The sequence below is a fragment of the Eutrigla gurnardus genome (assembly GCF_963514095.1).
Source record: "Eutrigla gurnardus genome assembly, chromosome: 15".
In the NCBI taxonomy this organism is placed as follows: domain Eukaryota; kingdom Metazoa; phylum Chordata; class Actinopteri; order Perciformes; family Triglidae; genus Eutrigla; species Eutrigla gurnardus.
In genome coordinates, this window is record NC_139938.1 from 2,280,870 (window position 1) to 2,301,088 (window position 20,219).

At 40.8% G+C, this 20,219-nt stretch overlaps 2 protein-coding genes across 5 annotated transcripts in view; one reads left to right on the forward strand and one right to left on the reverse strand.

Moving 5' to 3' along the window:
- mink1 (misshapen-like kinase 1) overlaps nt 1-19,821 on the reverse strand; it is a 31,466-nt gene extending 11,645 nt beyond the window's left edge. For 2 of the 4 annotated variants that reach the window (XM_084029197.1, XM_084029198.1), the window contains exons 1-13: nt 18,576-19,821; nt 11,742-11,807; nt 11,257-11,439; nt 11,053-11,163; nt 10,873-10,963; nt 10,637-10,767; nt 10,492-10,546; nt 9,206-9,284; nt 7,189-7,364; nt 7,033-7,102; nt 6,712-6,922; nt 2,349-2,456; nt 1,671-1,757 (exon numbers count right to left, since the gene is read on the reverse strand). In XM_084029197.1, coding sequence (XP_083885323.1) covers nt 1,671-1,757; nt 2,349-2,456; nt 6,712-6,922; nt 7,033-7,102; nt 7,189-7,364; nt 9,206-9,284; nt 10,492-10,546; nt 10,637-10,767; nt 10,873-10,963; nt 11,053-11,163; nt 11,257-11,439; nt 11,742-11,807; nt 18,576-18,632 — 1,425 coding nt within the window. In that variant the 5' untranslated portion in view covers nt 18,633-19,821. The remainder of the gene's footprint in view (nt 1-1,670; nt 1,758-2,348; nt 2,457-6,711; nt 6,923-7,032; nt 7,103-7,188; nt 7,365-9,205; nt 9,285-10,491; nt 10,547-10,636; nt 10,768-10,872; nt 10,964-11,052; nt 11,164-11,256; nt 11,440-11,741; nt 11,808-18,575) is intronic. The other 2 variants (XM_084029200.1, XM_084029199.1) reach the window with 1 other exon arrangement.
- hsd20b2 (hydroxysteroid (20-beta) dehydrogenase 2) overlaps nt 1-20,219 on the forward strand; it is a 98,358-nt gene that overhangs the window by 38,597 nt on the left and 39,542 nt on the right. The gene's annotated exons all lie outside the window — the stretch shown is intronic.

Genomic DNA, 20,219 nt, shown 5'->3' on the forward strand with positions numbered 1-20,219 from the left:
TGTGTTCAGTGTGGAGTAAGTGGAAGGAGGAGACTGTGGGTACAAACGAGCTAAAAGCCTTTTAAAATGCCACTGTGGTATTCCTCCACAGAGAGAAGAACCAGCCTGGCAGCTAGTGTGAACGCCTCACCCAGGTGCTTCCCTGTGTAGGAGGAGACTTGAGTAGACCAAGGACACAACGGAGGGATTACACCCTCAGGGAGACTGTGTAAGCTCCTGTGGAAATGGACATCTAGACTGCCCTCCGTTACCTGATGCCACCCTGACACAGATATGGAGCTACTGTGCAACACATATTTAAAAAAAAAATGAATTCCCTCCACACCTACAACAGTTTTGATTCTCATTTTGTTTGAGGCAAGGCCAGTAATTTTAGCATTTATATTGTAGATCATAGAATGATGACATTCTTTCATGAAAGATAATTTGGACAACAGACCAATTAAGCAGAGGACCTAACTCTCTGTTGTGCACATCTAATGGTAGCTTAATTATCTTGAAATGTACTTACCAGTAGTCCCTATTGAAATATAGCAGCAGGGAAGATCTGAATATATATTTAGAACACCTTTTATCAAGTAAATTGTGGCTGACTCCACACATTCCTGCACCTACCCATCAAAGCTGCTCAGCAGGTCCTCTATGTTTGTGGCTTTTGTTTGATTTCATTGAGGTTATCAAATTATATTTGATTCACCTGCTACCATCTTCATTACATAAACAATGAATTATGGGAAGGCTATTGCTGTGAACCAGCATGTCTGTTGTGTAGTCCTACAATTCCAACTGTGGCTATAATGCCAAACTTGCCTCACAGCACTGTTCCTGGGACTGTGCTACCCTTGAGCATGGCACTGAACCCTCATAATGACTCCAGGGCCACTGTCCTGCGGCTGAACCTGTGCTCTATGAAGATATACATATATCACTTGTAACTTAGGAGGGGATATGTGTTGAATTATCTCATTGCCTCATAGATGAAGTAGTGAAAGAGAACAAAGAGCTGACACTACAGCCCAATCCAGAAGACAGCGACTCCTATACTCCACGGAAGCGAGCTAAAACAAAGATGCCAAGGGCGTGGCAGTGCAAGCCAGATACAAAGACTAATCAACTGAAATCTGCCCAATACGGCCCTTAAAATCTAGGTCAGTGCATGCCTTTTCAAGACTTGCAGTATTCTACATTCTCTGTAATATGTATCATATCTACATCAAGGTGCTGCACATCGAGAACACAGAACTGCTTATTTTGTTACAAAAACAAGAAGAGCTAGTAGGAACTTATTGTAAAAGTATTCAGCTGCCTTTTACTCCACGTAAAGCCTCAACCCCAAACACAAGCAGATGTAACACTGCAGTGTTTGTTTTGGCAAAGCACTGCAACACTGTTTTTCCTTATCCAAATCCAGGGTCTGAGGATAGAGGGTGGTGTTTGCTGTACAATTTATAAAACCCCTGAGGCCATTTGCTGTTTTGTGATACTGGGTTATATGAATAATATTGACTTGACAAAAAGAGAAACAAGCCATATTGTTGTGAGGACAGATTGAATGTTTTTCAGTGCTGATTAATAAATCTCCTTTACTGATGAGGTAGTGTAACCAAAAGGACATGGAAACCGTTGCATTCAAAACAAGACATTATAAAGAAGTAGTGAGGACTAGTTACCATAAGCAGTGCTTGCTCCTGAAGCAACTGCTGCTGAAGGATTTCTAACTGCCGCTGCTCTTCTTCTAACTTATGTCTGATAAACTCCTGAGGAAAGGTAATGGAAGGAATGAGAGGCATTAAGGGGGAAAAAATTATATAGTATATAGACGATAAAAGCACATAACGGTTATGTAATCTCATTCCATTAAACAGACAGCGTGTTTTTCTGAAAAGAAATCAACAATTCTAACACTGAATTTTATTGGCTAAACCTGAACCATCCCTGTTAGATGTCCTAAGAGACACATACAAGTTACCATAACATCAATGTTGAGCACTACATAGAGATTGTGATCAAGCACTCGATTAAGAACAATTAAAATATTTAGCAGTACATTGTGGCTGTTGTAAGGGACCGTACTAACATAATGTGAGTATCTGGCACCGCGGGGTGATGATGCGATGATGCCAGACTTGTGTTACTGAGGGTAGACTGGAAACGGAGCACAAGAGACGCAGAGAGCTCACCCACAGAAAACTCATCTCTGAATAAATACACTAATTTAGACCCTTGCTGCTATGGCAACCCACTCATGGAATTTCACCACCAGAGCAACTTGCAGTGTTGCCGGTGGACACACCCACACTTGCCACCGATTGGCTGATTGCAGCCCCACGTCTGCTGCGGTTGGTTACCTGCTCCCTCTCAGCCAGCCTTCTATCTTCCTCCCGTCTCATATCGTCAAGTCTCCGATGGGGACCCTTTTCTTGCTGCCTCACCATCTCTCGCTCCTTTCTCTGTTGCTGGGAGAGAAGGGTGACAGCAAAAAGAGAAATGAGCACACAGGCTACGTTGGCACAGGGGAATTCATAATGGATAGCCTGCTTATAAGCAAACCCTCCCTTGTTTTTTTTGTACAAAGAGCTGGAAAAATAAATAAAGGGAGAGGGAATGCAGGGCAGAGAACAGAGGATGTGACACACACACACACACACCACACACACCTATAATAGTAGAGTTCAACTATACATTAATGCAGTGAAATCATGTTTGTATTTTCGTTTAGCTTCAATACAACTAGCTTGTTAGCTAGCCTGCAAAATTATTTAACTAAAGTCAAATTCCTTGAATATTCACACATACTTGGGGAATGAAGGTGATTTTGAACACGTGTGCCCTCCAACGCGGGTTCACAGCCTCATAACAGGCAGATTAGTGGAGTTAGTGAAGAGAAAGTCTCAGGGCCTGTCCACACGAAAACGTTTTCAGTGCATAAACGCAGAAGTCTTGTGCGTTTCGCCCTGCCGTTCATACACGACGCTGAAGTTGGCTTCCGATTCGCCAGCCTCCGATTCGGCACTTAAGGGGAAAGTTAAGGGGAAAATAACTCATTGTGCAGTGCGACTGTTTGTCCACTGATTGACTGTTTTTTGTGACACTTCTTGATGTGAAAACTTTTTAGACATTTTAGGTAAGACATCAGCTTTGCCTGACACCTACTATTGTATCTGTGAAACTTTTATTTTATTTGTGAAAATGCTAAAGGGGAGATTTTGCCGTTTGACCATTTATTTGTGAAAATGCAATAAAGGCACATTATATTGTTTTTCCAGCATGTAGACCTCATTAGACCAGGTTTTCACAAATAGAATAAAGGTTTCACAAATCAGAAACTGTGTTTTTATGAATCTTCAAGGTCTGTAGATGAATCCAGTCCAGATTTGAGAAGTCTAGGCACAGTGGTTTTGGATCTGGACCTGGTCTAATGAGGTCTACATGCTGGAAAAACAGTATAATGTGCCTTTATTGCATTTTCACAAATAGAATAAAGGTTTCACAAATCAGAGACTGTGTTTTTATGAATCTTCGGGGTCTGCACATTAATCCAGTCATGATTTGAGAGGTGTAGGCACAGTGGTTTTGGATCTGGACCTGGTCTACTGTGGTCTACATGCTGGAAAAACAGTATAATGTGCCTTAATTGCATTTTCACAAATAGAATAAAGGTTTCACTAATCAGAGACTGTGTTTTTATGAATCTTCAAGGTCTGTAGATTAATCCAGTCCAGATTTGAGAGGTCTAGGTACAGTGGTTTTTGATCTGGACCTGGTCTAATATGGTCTACATGCTGAAAAAACAGTGAATTGTGTCTTATTGCATTTTCACAAATAGAATAAAGGTTTCACAAATCAGAAACTGTGTTTTTATGAATCTTCAAGGTCTGTAGATCAATCCAGTCCAGATTTGAGAGGTCTAGGCACAGTGGTTTTGGATCTGGACCTGGTCTAATGAGGTCTTGGTATAAAACAAAAACGGCAAAATCTCCCCTTTAGCATTTTCACAAATTAAATAAAAGTTTCACAGATACAATAGTAGGTGTCAGGCAAAGCTGATGTCTTACCTAAAATGTCTAAAAAGTTTTCACATCAAGAAGTGTCACAAAAAACAGTCAATCAGTAGACAAACAGTCGCACTGCACAATGAGTTAATTTCCCCTCAACTTTCCCCTTAAGTGCCGAATCGGAGGCTGGCGAATCGGAAGCCAACTTCAGCCTCGTCGTCCATACTAATCCGGCGTTTTCGCGGCGTGAAAACGCACTTTTTTGAAACCAGCTCTCAGGGTGGAAAAGAAAAAAACGGCACCCCTCCGTTTCGTGTTCGTTTTCGTGTAGACGGCGAAAACAAATACGCTGACGTCATCGGCCCGCCCCTCGACCCTCGAGCCTGACTTCTTCCCCCGCGACATCTCATAACAACAACAACAACGGCGGCCTCCGTGCTCGTAGCAGATATTCTGTTCGTCTGTACGACGGCGTATCAGGGCCGCTGTATGAAAAAAAACGGAGCCGAGAGAGGGGGGCGATATTCCGGGAAAAAAGTCGCAGATATGCTACTTTATTACGATGCTAACAAACAACCGCTAGCTAACTTCCCATGAATGTAGGCATTTATTTGTCTAATTAATCCATCTCAACCTGTGACAACGCCTCGTCAAGGTCCTTAGGGTGACGGCTGTTGGTGCTTATTGTTGATTTTATTTATATGGGACAAATTGTCATCTTATGGGTGTTTATTGATCGGGTGGTCCTGGCGGAGATTAGCCGTAACTCTCACGTGTTGCCATAGCAATGGCAAACATCCGGTCAAGCTCCGTCTCTTCTTCTGCGTTTTTGTAGCAGAAACAGCGCCGCATAAGGGCCTGGAATACGTACTACAGCGCGCTGAATCGTTTTCAGTGGATTCGTCTGGATGCGGATTTTCTTGAAACAACGCCAAGGCAAAACGGAGAAAAAAAGTTTGTTTTGCTTCGTCTGGACGGCCCCTCAAACTTGGGCCACTTGAACAACTTACTCATTTCCATACTCATTAAGGGTAAAACTACCTTTTCATTATTTCCATGCATTATAAAACTTCAAACTCAAAAACATCTTACTCTTGGTTACAAAATCATCTCACTCGGGGCGAATGTTTGGAGAATTAATAATTCATACTTTCCTATCAAGGAGCTGGACTTTCCCTCACCTAAAGTAATTTCACTCTATTCCCCACTGTTTACTTATTTATAAATAATCTCCCTCTATTCTCCACTGTTTACCCATTAATTCAACTATGTATGTTAGTGAACAACATGTTGAAAATGTTCTGTTGCCAGCCTTTTCTCCAGTCCTGGCAACTAGTTTTTTAGAAATGGAGGCTTTGACAGAATTTTTTTATGGATAAGTTAAGTTTACCGGTGTGTTTTACATGTAGAGCAAAAGGACACATTTTCAAATGTTTAAGTCTAAACAATTCAAACATGTTTTATTTTTCATCACTTATGTTAATTGATAGATATACATTCAGTATCCATCCATCCATTGTCTACCGCTTATCCTGTATTCAGGGTCGCAGCGGGGCTGGAGCCGATCCCAGCTGTCATTGGGCGAAGGCAGGGTATACCCTGGACAGGTCGCCAGTCTATCACAGGGCCAGCATGTAGAGACAAACAACCATTCACACTCACATTCACACCTACGGGCAATTTAGAGTCACCAATCAGCCTATCCCCTACATTCAGTATATTACATAACAAAAGTTTAGTGGGCTGATGATAGAAGGCAGATCATAACTGCTGTGCATTTATGACCAAAGCTAGCAATGGCAAACCAAATATTTAATAAAAAGCCAATTACAAGGGCAAGAGCAAGTTGTTACATGGCTGAAGTACAAAGACACAAGCAGACCCATTACAGTGGATCATGATATTTTCGTTGCTTGGTACAGTTTTGTTTTGAATCTAAAATGTCCCTGCTGTTGCCTTTGGTCAAATGTGCAAGATAAACATTAGTTATATAATGTCAAAAATATTGGTTTGCCCCATCCCTGACAAAATCGGATTGGTTTATATTTTCTATATATTGGAATTAATCAAAACCAGCATCAAAGAAGACAGAACGTGATGATAAAGTGCATGTCAGTCGTGAACATTTGGAGTTAGTGTAACCCAACTAAAATGTTTTCATTGTCTGAAGTAGAGGTATTGTATTGTTTATGTACAGATGGTACTTCACTTCAAAGATAACTTTACCTATGTCCCAAAAACACACCTACGTTTTGTACACTTTGCATCAATATCTCTCCGTTCATAGTTAGTGAACTTTCAAATCCTTTTTTCTAATGATGTGCTTTTCATGACCAGTGCCGAGTTTATGCAGCATTAATTCATCACCCAGCATTGGCTGCAGTATTGCACCTATCTTAGACAATAATGGAATGTAAAGTGTTGTGTCAAAAACTTGACAGTAACCAGAAGAAAGAAAGTTACAATGAAAACGCATTAGAATTTTAGACAACCTAAGATATTTTTAAAGACACTAAAAAAATGTCAAGTTGTAATTTTAGAAAGGGTTATGTACAACACATAACTTAGAGGTAAGAGTATTTCTTAACTTTTGAGAGTCATGCTAGCTCCCCGTCTTTACACTAAGCAGAGAGTATCATCCCATTGCTCTAGCATCATATTTAGCACAGACTAGTATTATTCTGTTTGAAGGTAAAATGACTTGGTTGATTATCACCTCTTCAAGTCGGCGACGCTGTTCCTTCTGCTCTTCGATGCGTTTCTGTCGGTCATGTAACAGCTGCCTCTTGTGTTCCTCGGGGTCCCGACGCTGAGCGGCCAGCTGGGCCTGCTGCCTCTTGTGAGCCTCTGAGCGCTCTTTGTTCTCCTGCTGCAGACGCTGGAAGTCCCGCCTCAAGGTGGACTCACCGGGTACATTGAGGATTGAACTGATGACCGAAATGACAGATTATGAGGGGGCTGATTTTGGGGACAATCATTTGCATGGACAACACAAGTCAAGGATTTATACTCATTGGACAGAGAATATAAATAGCACCTTGACTCTCGGTCATCTCCACGATTTTCATCCTCTTCATCACTACCGCTGTACTCATACTCAGTTTCTTCTATCAGACAAATTAGCATGAAAGGGAAGTGAAATTTACATGTAAATACATTGTGGCATAGTGAGCTTACGATCTCATTTGCTTACCTTTCTCTCCCCTTTTCTTGCGTGTACGGTCAATATGGTCTTTGAGCTGAATTCGGACCTGGCGCTCAGTGGGCTGGTCCCTGATGAAGGAGTGCTTGAGAAGCTGCTCTGTGGACGGGCGGCTGGTATATGTCTTCACAAGACAGCCCTCTATAAAGTCAATGAATTTCTTGGACCTGGGAGGAATGGGAAGGTTAGAGGGAGACAAACTAGTGAGGGAGATTGGGAGGGTGGGGAGGCATGAAACAGTTGGCAGCTGGGCCGTTATTACCCAGAAGAGAGATTGAAGTGGGACAAAGTCTGTCTTTAGCCCCTTTAACATGTCCAGCATTTTCTAGGGTAAATAATTTGTGACATTTCATGAAATCTCCTTTTCTTACTCAAGTGTGAATTAAAGCCATGAAGGATGACAATTCAAATCCACAGTCTTGTGTGACACTGACAAGAAATGTGCACTGACCCAATTCATTCTGCAAAGTCTTCACAAAATGATCTGACTGACTGAGAGGGGAGTAGCTGCAGTTACCGGTAGTGTGCAGTGCATTATATCCTTATTACCTGAGAAACTTACTTCTAATTTTTATCTGAAACTGCAACTAAAGCTACATCTATGAGATGATTGACCTCATAGATGTAGCTTTAGTTTTTTTTTTATAAAACTGTAACTAAAGCTACATCTATTAGGTCAATAATAAACACAGAAATAAAGCGTTCATGCAAATGTGTGTCCATCCCTTACTTATATTTTTGTATTATGCATAATTGTTCGTCTGGGTAACACAATTCTGACTGACTGCTTCTTTAGGATTATAAAAACATTGTGGAAGCAACATTGCATTCTCAATGCAGTGGGACCATAAACTATTAAATGGGTCTATTAACAAGCAAAAGGAACAGTCATAGGAGCAAAAAAACAGGGTAGGAGAAAGAACATGGCAAATTAGTTTAAACACCTTCAGCTTCTCATCTTGCTCACAATAATATTCCTCACGATACTGGGACAATGAAACCTGAGCAAATAACAGCTTTCCCAAATGTCTTTCCCCAATTGAAGGACAAATGCACCCAAAGTAACTTTGCACAACATCTCATTTGAGAAATTTTCCAGTAATTTTGCATCACTTCTTGTACAAATAGCATTCTTTCCATTGAGTGCTGTTGTTGTTAAGTGTGTTTATATGCATTTAAAATAAATAGTTCAGCTTCACTTTGCTTTATAACGGGGAACTGTAGCTGATCTACGGCGGCTTCAAAGCCACTTAAAAAAAATACAGTCACTTTTAACCCACACAACACAGGAGTTGTTGGTCTACTGATGCATCAATCGGTTTGTTTGTGTTATTGGGCAACTTTGGTGAAATCAAACAAACCCCTTTAAAACACTAATGTCACACAATAACCCAAACAAACTAACACTGATAGAGGCAGACCAACAGCTCCTATGTTCAAAGGAGTCCACTGACTTTGAAGAGAGCATAGATGGATACAATGGCTTCAGTTCCCTGTTGGCAATGGCTGGCAATGTGAAGCTATGACAATATTGAAAATATAGTGTACATTTAAATTGGTATTGATTTTTTATTATTTTTTATGTGGGCCTTGTTTTAGTCGGCCAGAATGTGTCTGGCTGCTGCCCTCGTCCACAGCAGCGCATTGCTAATCTCCCTGGCTGGTACTCTCTCTTCTATCTACTGTAGATAATACACTGACTATGGATACAACCCCACTTCAAAAAACCCAATCTATCACTTTAACCTGGGTGTCGTTACTCTGCAGTAACCTGCTTTCTCAAACATCAAGTAAACTGAGCAACCACATTACTGCAGTGCATGGAAATGTGCTCTCCTGCAATGACCTGATTTTTCCCCTTTTTGGTACACCACCTTTACTCTTCAGTCTGCCTTTGGAAAAATATTAAGGTATAGAGGGGTTGAAGCACATTTTGATATCATATGAAAGGCGCACATCTATGACATGACATTATGTAATTAATATGGCCGTATTGTTTATAACTCACCATTTTTTGGATTTAAGTTTTGGAGGGGGGTTCCTTGGAATCAGGAAGAGGGCTCTCATCGGGTGCATGTCACACAAGGCTGCAGAAACAGGGAGTTCTTAGGTATTATTAAATATCTTACCCACACTGAGAATTACAGGAAAAAGAAGGAAAAAGTAACAAGAGACTACATTTTATGTTAAACAGAGTATCATATTCTCCCACAACTGGTAGTTTGTAAATAATACTAGCCACCATTACACATATTCTCTGTATCCTCAAACACGGTTACAGCTGCTGTTATCCAATCTTTCCTGGTGCCTCGGGCTTATTGTTACATTGAATGTAAGAGCAAGGACTGTGAGTCATTGTGTTCCCAGCGTAGGTAGGTAGCTAAACCTGACTGGTTAGCTTCACTGTTTCACAGTAAATAGGCTTTTGTATGGCAGTCTTTTGGACATATGCAACATGACTGAGACAGCCTAAAACAGGAAGAAAATGTTATTTCAGCATTTAAAAAAGGGCTACATTAAAAGAGAGGGGTCACAGCTATACTGATAGTGTGTGCTTCATATAACATATGTTTAACATGTACTTGACATAATATTTAAGCAAAATTCTTATTTATTCAGCAGGCTTCCAAGGTTTATTTTCATTTAAAGGAATGGATCCCCCACTGACGGGATGTTGGTAGTTCTGTCAACATCCTGTCTGTGGGAATGATCGAGTTACACACTGCCGTGCCATTGGGTGTTTTATTAAATACCTGGCGTGGACTGTTCCGTTTGTTTAGGCCTTTGGCTGATCAATTGTATGGACAGTCTAATCAGTAATGAGACTGTTGGAGTGAGTAAGTACACACTTCATAATTTACAGAGGTGCATCAACTTCAGCTTGACGGTTGGCCAGTACGCCTTATGCCGTTCGCAGCATCCATGTGGTTTATCAGCATTTAGCTTTCAGAACTTTATTTTGTGTAAGTTTACCACAGCTGCGATTAATTATACAAACATTTTAGCCGCTACTCTGAAGTGAGATTTCCTTTGCTTCTTAGTCAGGTTTGACAGCAAACCTCTAGGCAGACATATCTCCCCGCTTAGCAGATCAGAGGGATCTGTGCAATCAGCCTCCACAGGCCTACTGCCAGCTCACGACTGTACTACCTTGATCACAGTGAGTCAGCTGTCCAGCTGAAGACACAGACAACAAGGCTGAATATGCAAGACACTCATTCATGAGGTCTTTTAGAATGGGCTTCAAGACGACAAGAAATAGTCCACAGGGATGCTTGATGTGTGTTCACTTACGAGGAGCTCCCTCTGCCATCTCAATGGCTGTGATCCCCAAGGACCAGATATCACTCTGAAACACACAAGGGACCATGTCAGTCTCTTTCAAATGCTTCCACGGCATAGTGTTCACACACATACACAAACACAATGCTGCCGTTACCCTGTAGTCATAGGTGGAGTCAGGGTTCTCATCACAGGCAATAACCTCAGGTGCCATCCAGTAAGGAGTGCCGATGAACGTGTTCCTACGGCCAACAGTCCTGTCCAACTGAGCGCTCACCCCAAAATCAACTGAAGGTGGACAAAGGAATCAGAGGAAAGGATATGACATGATGAGTGACAGCACATAACCTACTTTTACACTTTTGGCCAAAAACTTCAGAGCATTCAACGTACCAAGTTTGACCTCAGCATTTTCCGTGAGCAGCACATTCTGGCCCTTGATGTCTCTGTGGATAACTTTATGGGCGTGAAGGTGAGAAAGGCCCTGCGCACATATAGAGAAGTTAAAATTGATCCATAAGGGGTAACCTCTGTCGCAGACCTGATTTGACTGGTGGGACTCTGATTTCTCACCCTTAGGATCTCTCTGCAGATGTAAGCAATCCAGTCCTCCTTTAGAGAGCTGCCCTTAGTGTTCTTCACCAGGTCAGTCACAGATCCTGCACCGCAAAACTCCATCACCAGCTACATACAGATAAATGCAAACGTGAGTTAGTGATTAGAATCAATGAGGCATGCTGCTATAAAATCATCAGCCGGGTACAAAGGTAGACAGACCCAGAGTTGGTCATCATGTCCCGGCGGACTCTTCTTGACAAAGGCACCGTAGTACGTGGCTATGTTGCGGTGGTGGCTGTATTTTTTCAGCATGTTGATTTCAGCTTTGATCTCCTCCTCTTCCTCCTCCGTAACATCCATCACCTTGATGGCAGCCAGCTGGCCCGTCTTCACGTGACGGCCCTGACAAGTTGCATCATCATAACAGTGGTCATTAAGTTGGAAAAATAACCCGGGACGCCATGTTTCAGAAACGGTTTGAATTTTGCCCATAATGTTGGGCTAATTGCATAGCAGCAAAATAAACCTGCTTGTAATCTGAGAAATTAACGCACAGAACATTTAATAAAGAGTAGGCAAAGATTGTTATTTGTAGCCAGTTTTATAGCAACTTATCACACAAAGGAAAACTTAATGTATTAAATAACTCATTCTCCAAAAAGATTTCTACAACATTCAGATACAATATAGGCATCATGTCTCACCTTGTACACCTGCCCATATGTCCCATTGCCGACAACCTCGACCAGCTCAAAGATTCCTGCTGGATCCTATTGGAGACATTAGCAGATTCATAAGTCATACAACATGCAGATTCATGTGTCATCCTTGGTGTGCTTATCATAAGTTTTTTTTTTTTATTCAAAAAGCTCCAAATAAAAACAGGGTTTAAATAAAATAAACTGCAATTTGTTATGCTTTTTTTGTTCTTGCAAATTTGAGAGCAAAATTAACAACACGACGCTCAATGCAGGCCAAATCTATTTTAGTTCTAAGTGGGTGAAGCTTTCTTTGTTCTTCTTTGAATCCTACACATCTACACTTCAATGCCGACCTTAAGTGGAGGTCGTATTTCATGTTGTTACACTCATGTTTCCTCAGTAAAGAGTCAGCACCTGTTCTAGTAACTCCTGCAATCTGTCTTCAGATATGTTGGCACAAAGGCTGAATTAAGACATCTAAATACAAAACACTGTTGAGGACGGAAAATAAAACAGGCCTTCATAAGTTTGCAAGCATTTTTTCCTGTCATTTTAATTTCATGCCTTAAAAGAACACTCAAGATTAATTCTGGAATGATAATAGATACGGTAATTATACATCAGAAAAACGTATTTAGAAACATTTTCCTGTGCATCAAAGTGAGTACAACTGCAGACCTATAGACTTCATACAGGAACACTGAGATAAACACACACAAAGGATAAAAGGCCCATGCAGAAAAGAAACCATACATAAAACAACCAAAATGTGTCTTCTGTGTGTACACCACAGCTAATTTAAATCCAACATATAAATTCCATATTTCCTAACAAATCGTCTGAACTCAATCATCCTAACCACCCACTCACATACTCACTACCCACCCACAAGACTTTTCATGGAGGAAACAGACAAGCAGATGCACTAAATATTGATACTAGATCAGATATACAAAGATCAATTTATCATTGACATACATCTGGCAATTTCCTGATTTGTTAATTTTAAGTTTCAATGCAGTGAACAATTTCTACTGACACCAAGGGTGCTTTTACTTAATTATGCAACCCCCTCCCCCAAGAGACAAGGGAATATGACAAGCAGTTCCACTTTCATGCAATTTCAATATGGCTTTAAGAAGATGTGTGGGTGGTTAGACTGCTGCTTTGGGTTTAGAATGTACAGCATGACCTATCCTGCTTTCATCTGTTTCCAGTGATGGATTTTCTGCCTTAAACAAGGAGGAGCAAAATTCCTTTGAGACAGGAAACATTTATGGAAAAAATAGCATCTATACTTATGAACGATTGGACAGTAAAACCGGGAAATGACCACACATTTGATGGGAAAACACATAGCTCAAATGATGACATAAACATACCAGACATATTTTGAAGCATGTTATGACACTATGGAGCGGCAACTGTGACGTAAAGAGGGAGGCAAAGAAATGATGGTATAGAGGAGAATAATGAGTGGGTGGCAAAGCAGAGGCGGTAGCTTCGCCCACAAGAGTGGGATGAGAGGAACAGAGTGATAGAAGGGGAAGGGTACAGTTATCTGCAAGGATTAGCACCAACAGCACACAGTTAAACAATTTGTCGGCGATGATTGCAAAATAAGGTAAGGAAGCAGTAAAACTACAGGGTAACTGGAGGACATATCTACAGTCAGTCTGCTATTATAAAAAAAGTTGCTCTGATAGTTCTTGTGGATATGTTGTTTTATTAAATTGTAAACACAATGTATTGGAAAACCTCAAGGAACTAAGCAATGCATTTTTCCAAATATCAACCTCAGTTCAACAGGATATAAACTCTAAAAGACACGAGTAATAGTCCATTGGGAAGTTGACCACACATTTCCTGAGGAGTGTGAACTGAGCTGTCAGAGGAAGTCCTTTTTATAAAGCCTGTCCTATCTGTGGTTACACAGCTGCAACAACAATATAAATCACAACTCAAACACGCATCATCAATACCATTACAGAACAACTTTCAAGTTCACCTTAAGTGTATTTAAATGGCTTTCTTCATACTTAAATTGTGAAATACTGTTTCACATTCAACAAACACATCCTAAGAAATTGGAAATTCCTTAGCAACCTCACATAATTTGCACACCAGTTGTGGATAAACAATATATTTTTTTTAATTTATCAAAACTGCCAATGTTGGATTATGCGATGGGCCCGGTGTCATTCTACTATGTGGGCTACATCCATCCAGTGAGAGAATATCCACTAGTTACTATCTTAAAATCAATGCATGTGATGACAATGTGAATTAATCATCACAATGCGTAAAAAATGCATGGAAAAAGATGTAAAAGGTAGTTGACATTATAGCCCGACCGATAAAGGATTTTGAAGGCCGATACCGATACAAATGTTTGTCAATTTAAAAATCCGATATTCCAATATATCGGCCGATATTTTTTATTTTTTTATTTCAGAAACGCGTAACAAAACATTAACAGATTTCCCTAACATTAGTCATTTGTAGTTATTTATGAGTCTTCACTAAAATAATATGATAATGCTGCTTGGATCATCAAAAATATATTAAAGTTCTGATAAATAAAATGTATAAAAATACAAACTTAAGATATAAAATGTAAAGTCCTTTGAACAAAAACACAATAACAACAACAACAACAACAACAACAAAACACAAAGTTACCAGTATTAAAAGACTTGAGGGGTATTCCATCAAACTCGCTAAGTGCAAAGCCGGGCTAATTTCGATAAGCCTCGCTACCTTTAGCGAGAGTTGCGTTCCATCAACATGACTTGAGGGACTCTCCGCTAAGTAACCATGGGAATTTATCCGACCAAACTAGCCTGCTCCGGGGCAGGCTAAACATCAGGCTTACTTTAGCGGGGGTTTCAGAGAAGTCCGTCTGTCGGAAACAACTGTACCAGCAGAAGGTTCCGCCAAGTCTAGTCCTCGTGATTTCATCACGTGAAAGACCAAAAGTTACATATATGAAGTACAAACTATATTTGCATCAAGTGTCTAAGAATACATGCTTGCAATTAAAAAATATGAATAAATCATTTATTTCCTGAACACCGACTATCTAAATACATATCTATTTCTTGTGTTGCTAGTCTCCCAGTTGGGTGAGTGGTGATGCACCTGCCCCCAGGTGCAGGCAGTCCGTGTTCACATCCCGGCCAGGACGTCTTACAAATAATTTTTTTTTGATTGCATAATTCTCTGTAGATCAGAGAATTAGACCAACATTTTACTTTAACTATGATAAATATGTCATACAATTTCCCCAGAACCCAAATATAACTTGCAAAAACATGATAGATATAATAGCATGTTATAGATCCCAATGACAAAGGCATTGCTGCATGCAATTTTCAGCCACATAAATTCCTTTCAGGTGAGTTCATTAATAGGTTCATTGAATGTATTCATTAAATTGTTGAGATAAATGAGTTGGTCAATGTAGATGCATTTACTAGGCCTATCAAAAAAAAGAGAGAGAAAGAGAGAGAGAGAGAGAGAGAGAGAGAGAGAGAGAGAGAGAGAGAGAGAGAGAGAGAGAGAGAGAGAGAGAGAGAGAGAGAGAGAGTTCCGGCCAAAGAAAGAAAAAGAGACGACTATGGACGGGAATTGAACCGTGGGCGGCCGCATGTACAGTCGGCGCGTTACCTCTACACTATCCTCACATTAGAGAAAACGTAGTCAGTGTTATATTAGAGCATGTTACTCTTAACGGTACTTCCGTATTTAATCGCTCGGCAATTCTTGCCCAAGCAGCCTCGCGATTTTTATTTATCACTACAGTATTCCCTTTATTGGTTATGATGGATTTGTACTCCTCATACAGTTCCATCAATAATTTTTGCTCTGGTCTTTTCTGCCATTTTCTCGATGATTCGACATTCACGGTTCTGGGCTGGCTTTATATCCCGTGAACGTGCGTAACACAAGACAACGTTAGCCTGGCTTGAATAAGCCTCAACAAGGCGCGGCTGAAATGCGTTAATGGAACGGGTTTAGCCGCAAGTGGAAGTTGGCGTTAGTTCTAACCAGGCTTAACCAGGTAAGCGCCGCTTTAATTAGCGAGTTTGATGGAATACCCCTCTGGTTAGCTTCATCAATATAACTTCGAACAAGACTGGAGAAAAATTCTGTTAAGTTCTATAAGGCTGTTTCATCCGTTTTTATTTTATTTTTTAAAATATTCATTTATTGGCATTTATAAATGCCGATACCGATAGTTTGGAAAATGCCTAATATCGGCCGATATATCGGTCGGGCTCTAGTTGACATTTTTAAACATTTTATATCAGACGTGTAATTTTTACTGATGTTAACAATAAAGCTTTCTAAAGTGCAAAACCAATTACCAAACCAATTTTGTTTTTAATCATACTTATGTAAGGTTATTTATGACAAGCATAGCTGTTTCACAGCACCAAAATAAAATCACAAGACTAAATTTCTCATGAGTTTTATTTCCAGAGGGCTGGTTTTCCTGAACAATCAGTATCCAATATCCACCTCAGCCTACGAAGGTTTGAAAATGAAAAAAGCATAGAAGTCGCTTTACAATAGTATTAAATTACCCACAAAAAACCCTCCAGGTGAAATTCAATCATAATTTGTGTTGGAGCAAGACTGTGTCACTTTGATTGTCTAAAAGTGTACCTCACTACGCCACATGCAACCTGTTATCCTGTGTTATTGACATTGGAACAAACTGTTACACCACAGATGATTAGCTGTTGCCAGCGTATAGTTGACTGCCACTATGTAGCCTAATGTTGGAGTCCTTGTGTACTCTAGAAAAACGCTGTCATTGAGACATTTTCATTGAGTTTTTTCTCCTCTAGTAGCGATATGGAGCTGTCTTTTTCTTTGAGTGGGTCCCAGTTTTGTTTATCTCGTGCCTGTGCACAAGAACGCACATGCATGCGCACACGTACACGGGTGTCGTGTTCCACTTCCTGCCAATGGCTTCACACTATTCAACTAATCAACAGGTGGCAGTAACACCCAAGATATGCAGCATGAGTCAACAAAGGTGGGGAAGAAGAGGACTGCTAGCTAGTAAACAATGTAGGATTCAAAACACTAAAAAGAAAAAATACTGTTGCATGTTTTATAAGGAAGGAAATGCATTAAACTCATTTGTTGGAGCTCAAAGCTACACAATGCCTTTTGGCAAGTAAAGCTTAACGCAAACATAACTATTGTTTGTTTACAAGAAAAATCCACAGGACACCACTAAATAGTCAGTTAACCCAAATCACAAAAATAGGTTCACACTTATCGATAGTGGTAGCTGGCCATGCAGATTTTGGTGTTTTTAGTTTGTTTCTGCCACCGTTATGCAATGGAGGTAATTGGATTTAATTCACGTTGTTCAAACTCACTAACTTCACTTTCCAACAAGAACAACAACTGAATGGTCAGTGCTCCAACAAACATTACTCCAATTTACTGGACCATACCAGGCCACAAATTACAGTGCAATTTTACAGAAAGCCACTGAAAATGGGCCAAAATCATCATAACAAAACACATTGAGATTCTTTTGAGACCGATAATCACATTCCTGAATTGAATTAAGGGATTATATCTCGTTAAAATCTATAAAAAAAATTCAAATAATATGGCAATCTTCTCTTTCTAGACAGATGTATTAAAAGGAGCTGGGTCAGTTCTAACAACGTGCTGGGATGTGGGAACATTTGATTCTAAGGTGGGCCCTTGTTCAAAGTCAGGGAGAGAGGTAACACGGGAACAAACAAGCCAGGATTTCAATAAACTACCCCGATCTCCTGTTAAACCCCCTAAATCTGGGAAAGCTAAACTGATGCAGAGTTTCTGCTATTTTCGGAGGGCACATGAAACCCTCTAAATTGAATTTTCCTCTGGGATATATTTTAATAGTTTGTATGTAAAATGTTTTCATTTTAATCAATAACATGGAGCCAGATGCACATTCCGAGTAGCCTTTGGTCATTTTAATGCAACCTAAAGTGAAAACTATGATTCTGTTAAAAACCTGCACCTGAAGATGAGACTGAAATATATATTTTCAAAAAAAAAAAAAAAAAAAAAAAAAAAAAAATTTGAATCCAAATACAAATACAAATACAAATTTGACACTTTAAAAAGGTTGCATGCATCTCAAGGGAGTTTTACAACTGTGGTTATAATCATTTCTAGTCTTTTTTGTCTGGTAAAGGGGTTCTAATGTTGGAGGAGCTGGTGGATCTTTTAAGACTGAGGCCTTCAAGGTGGACCATCTTGTTAACACATGTTGCATTAAATACATATACAGTCTTATTAAAATGCTGCCAGTAATACAGACCAAACTAAACCAAAAGACCAGCAACAAAACTCACAAGGAAATTGTTAGACGATTTGCCATTCAACATGTAATCAATGAATGTCAGGCTCTCCAAAAATTAATCATTTAATTTAAACAAAATAGTTCAGATGTGGTAGTTGGGGGAAAAAAAACAGGGCCCAATAACTACACCATAATCTCAAAGTGTAGGTCAGGTGATTTTGTAGTCCGGGAAACAGGAGCAGACGTGACTCTCATGTTGTTATTAACACACTAATCAACTGTGAGTCAAGGCTGGAAGGTCGCTGCTTTATTGGGTGCAGAGGGAGAGAATATCTTTGACACCAAAACATCACGGCTGCCTGCAGCAACACGGGGCCAATGGATGTTTAGTCCACCTGAACTTTGTTGCGTGGGAGGCAAACCGACCACTCCGGTTCGTCATATGACATAACATCTAATGAGTCCGTCTGCCGTGAGCCTACATGAATACTTTGTATAATAACAATACTCACCCTCAGCGCTGCGAGGTCTATGTCATCCAGGCTTCGTGTGGGGGCGTTTTCAGACATGGCTGGCGAAACTTAGGAGCTCTGCTACCAAGTTAGCTATTTGACAAGAAGCACTCGGGGGGGTTGAGTGGCTGCGAAAACGAGCTTGAAGCGGCCGCTTCTCTGCCGATGAAATCTAACGAACTGGGCTCGTTACGGTGAAACGGAACGACACGGTAGCACCGAGACTAGCACACACATCGCAGGCAGCGCTGCCACAGACGCACCCAGCTGGCTAGCTCACGTCAACTCCGACCGACAGCTAGAATCTTCCCCGCAGTTGTTGTTTTCTACTGAATTTAATTTTAACACATTTAACTCGAAAAGAGAGATTTCAACAAGCTGGCGACGTCACCGTTAGCCGGTCATCGTCCTGACAACTGGCAGCTTTTCTATACGATGCACCTCCACTGTTGTTGAACACCTTGCTGCGTTCATTTTGACGATAACTGACATCCAGCTAATGTTGTATCTGATGCAATAATGCGAGTCACGGGAGAAACAATAAACACCGGAGAGGACTGTCGTGCCGCGGAACCATTCCTCGTTACGCCGTTGAAGTAGAAAACAACATTAACGGCTTCGCGGCGCAATGTTTTTTTTTTTTTTTTTTGATGGCGTCCGGGTCCGTCCGCACCGCACCAGAACCCGCTGTCAGGCTCAATACCAGCCCCAAAGATACGTCCTCCCCACAAAAATCGAGACAAGTGAGGGGAATTAAAATAACGGCCTCGTTTGAAACACGATTCTCTGCGCCTGCAGTTGTCAAAGTTGTTAACACGACTTAAAATACGGCTCGGTTCCTACCGGAGCGCACGTCCGTCCGAACACCGAGTCAGGTGCGATCAATCTAACGTTAACCGGCTAGCTAACGTAGCTAAGCTAGTCGGCTAAATAGTCTTTTCCAGAATAAACTTTCCCTCCTCATCCATTTTCTGTGTTGACAGTCGCGCCTAGCACTGCCAACCTCCCGAGGAAAGCGCAGACAGGCAGCCAGGCACTACTTTCTCTCGCCAGCCGACGCCGTAATACTTGTAAACTGGGGGCCCTCGGCTCTGTAAAGTTACGCGTCGCTTTCGCTCTCCTGCGTCCCAATTTTATGAACTTGTAGTTTCGTTTCAAACGCGGTGCAGTTTCCAAAAAGCGGCCACAGCCAAACTTGTTATTTCGCCATGTTTTGCTTCCCGAGTGCTCCCTCCCACTCGCAGCCTCGTTGTAGTCTTGCGGGCTTGTAGCGACGATTGGCTGCACACAACACTCCTCAAGTGTTTCTCCCCGTGTGGCTACGGTGCTTCATCAGGGACAAATTACCTGGAAATGACAGTGGACCTCATCTTACACAGCTGCCCCGTCTGCCCTGCACTTTTCCACAAAGACAAACCTACATTTATCTTCAACAGGTCATGATGCTTGTCAATAATGCATGACTCACTTCCACATCTGTCCACCAAGAGTTAAACAAGAAATACAATCTGGGATGCCTAAAAACCTGAGGCTATTTTATGGCAATAACCCGGGATTGCATTTGGTGCTTTATTGAACATTTCAGTATTCACATAGAAACGTAATAACGTAATAATCATTTCAGTTTCTGTGTCCAGTCTTGAA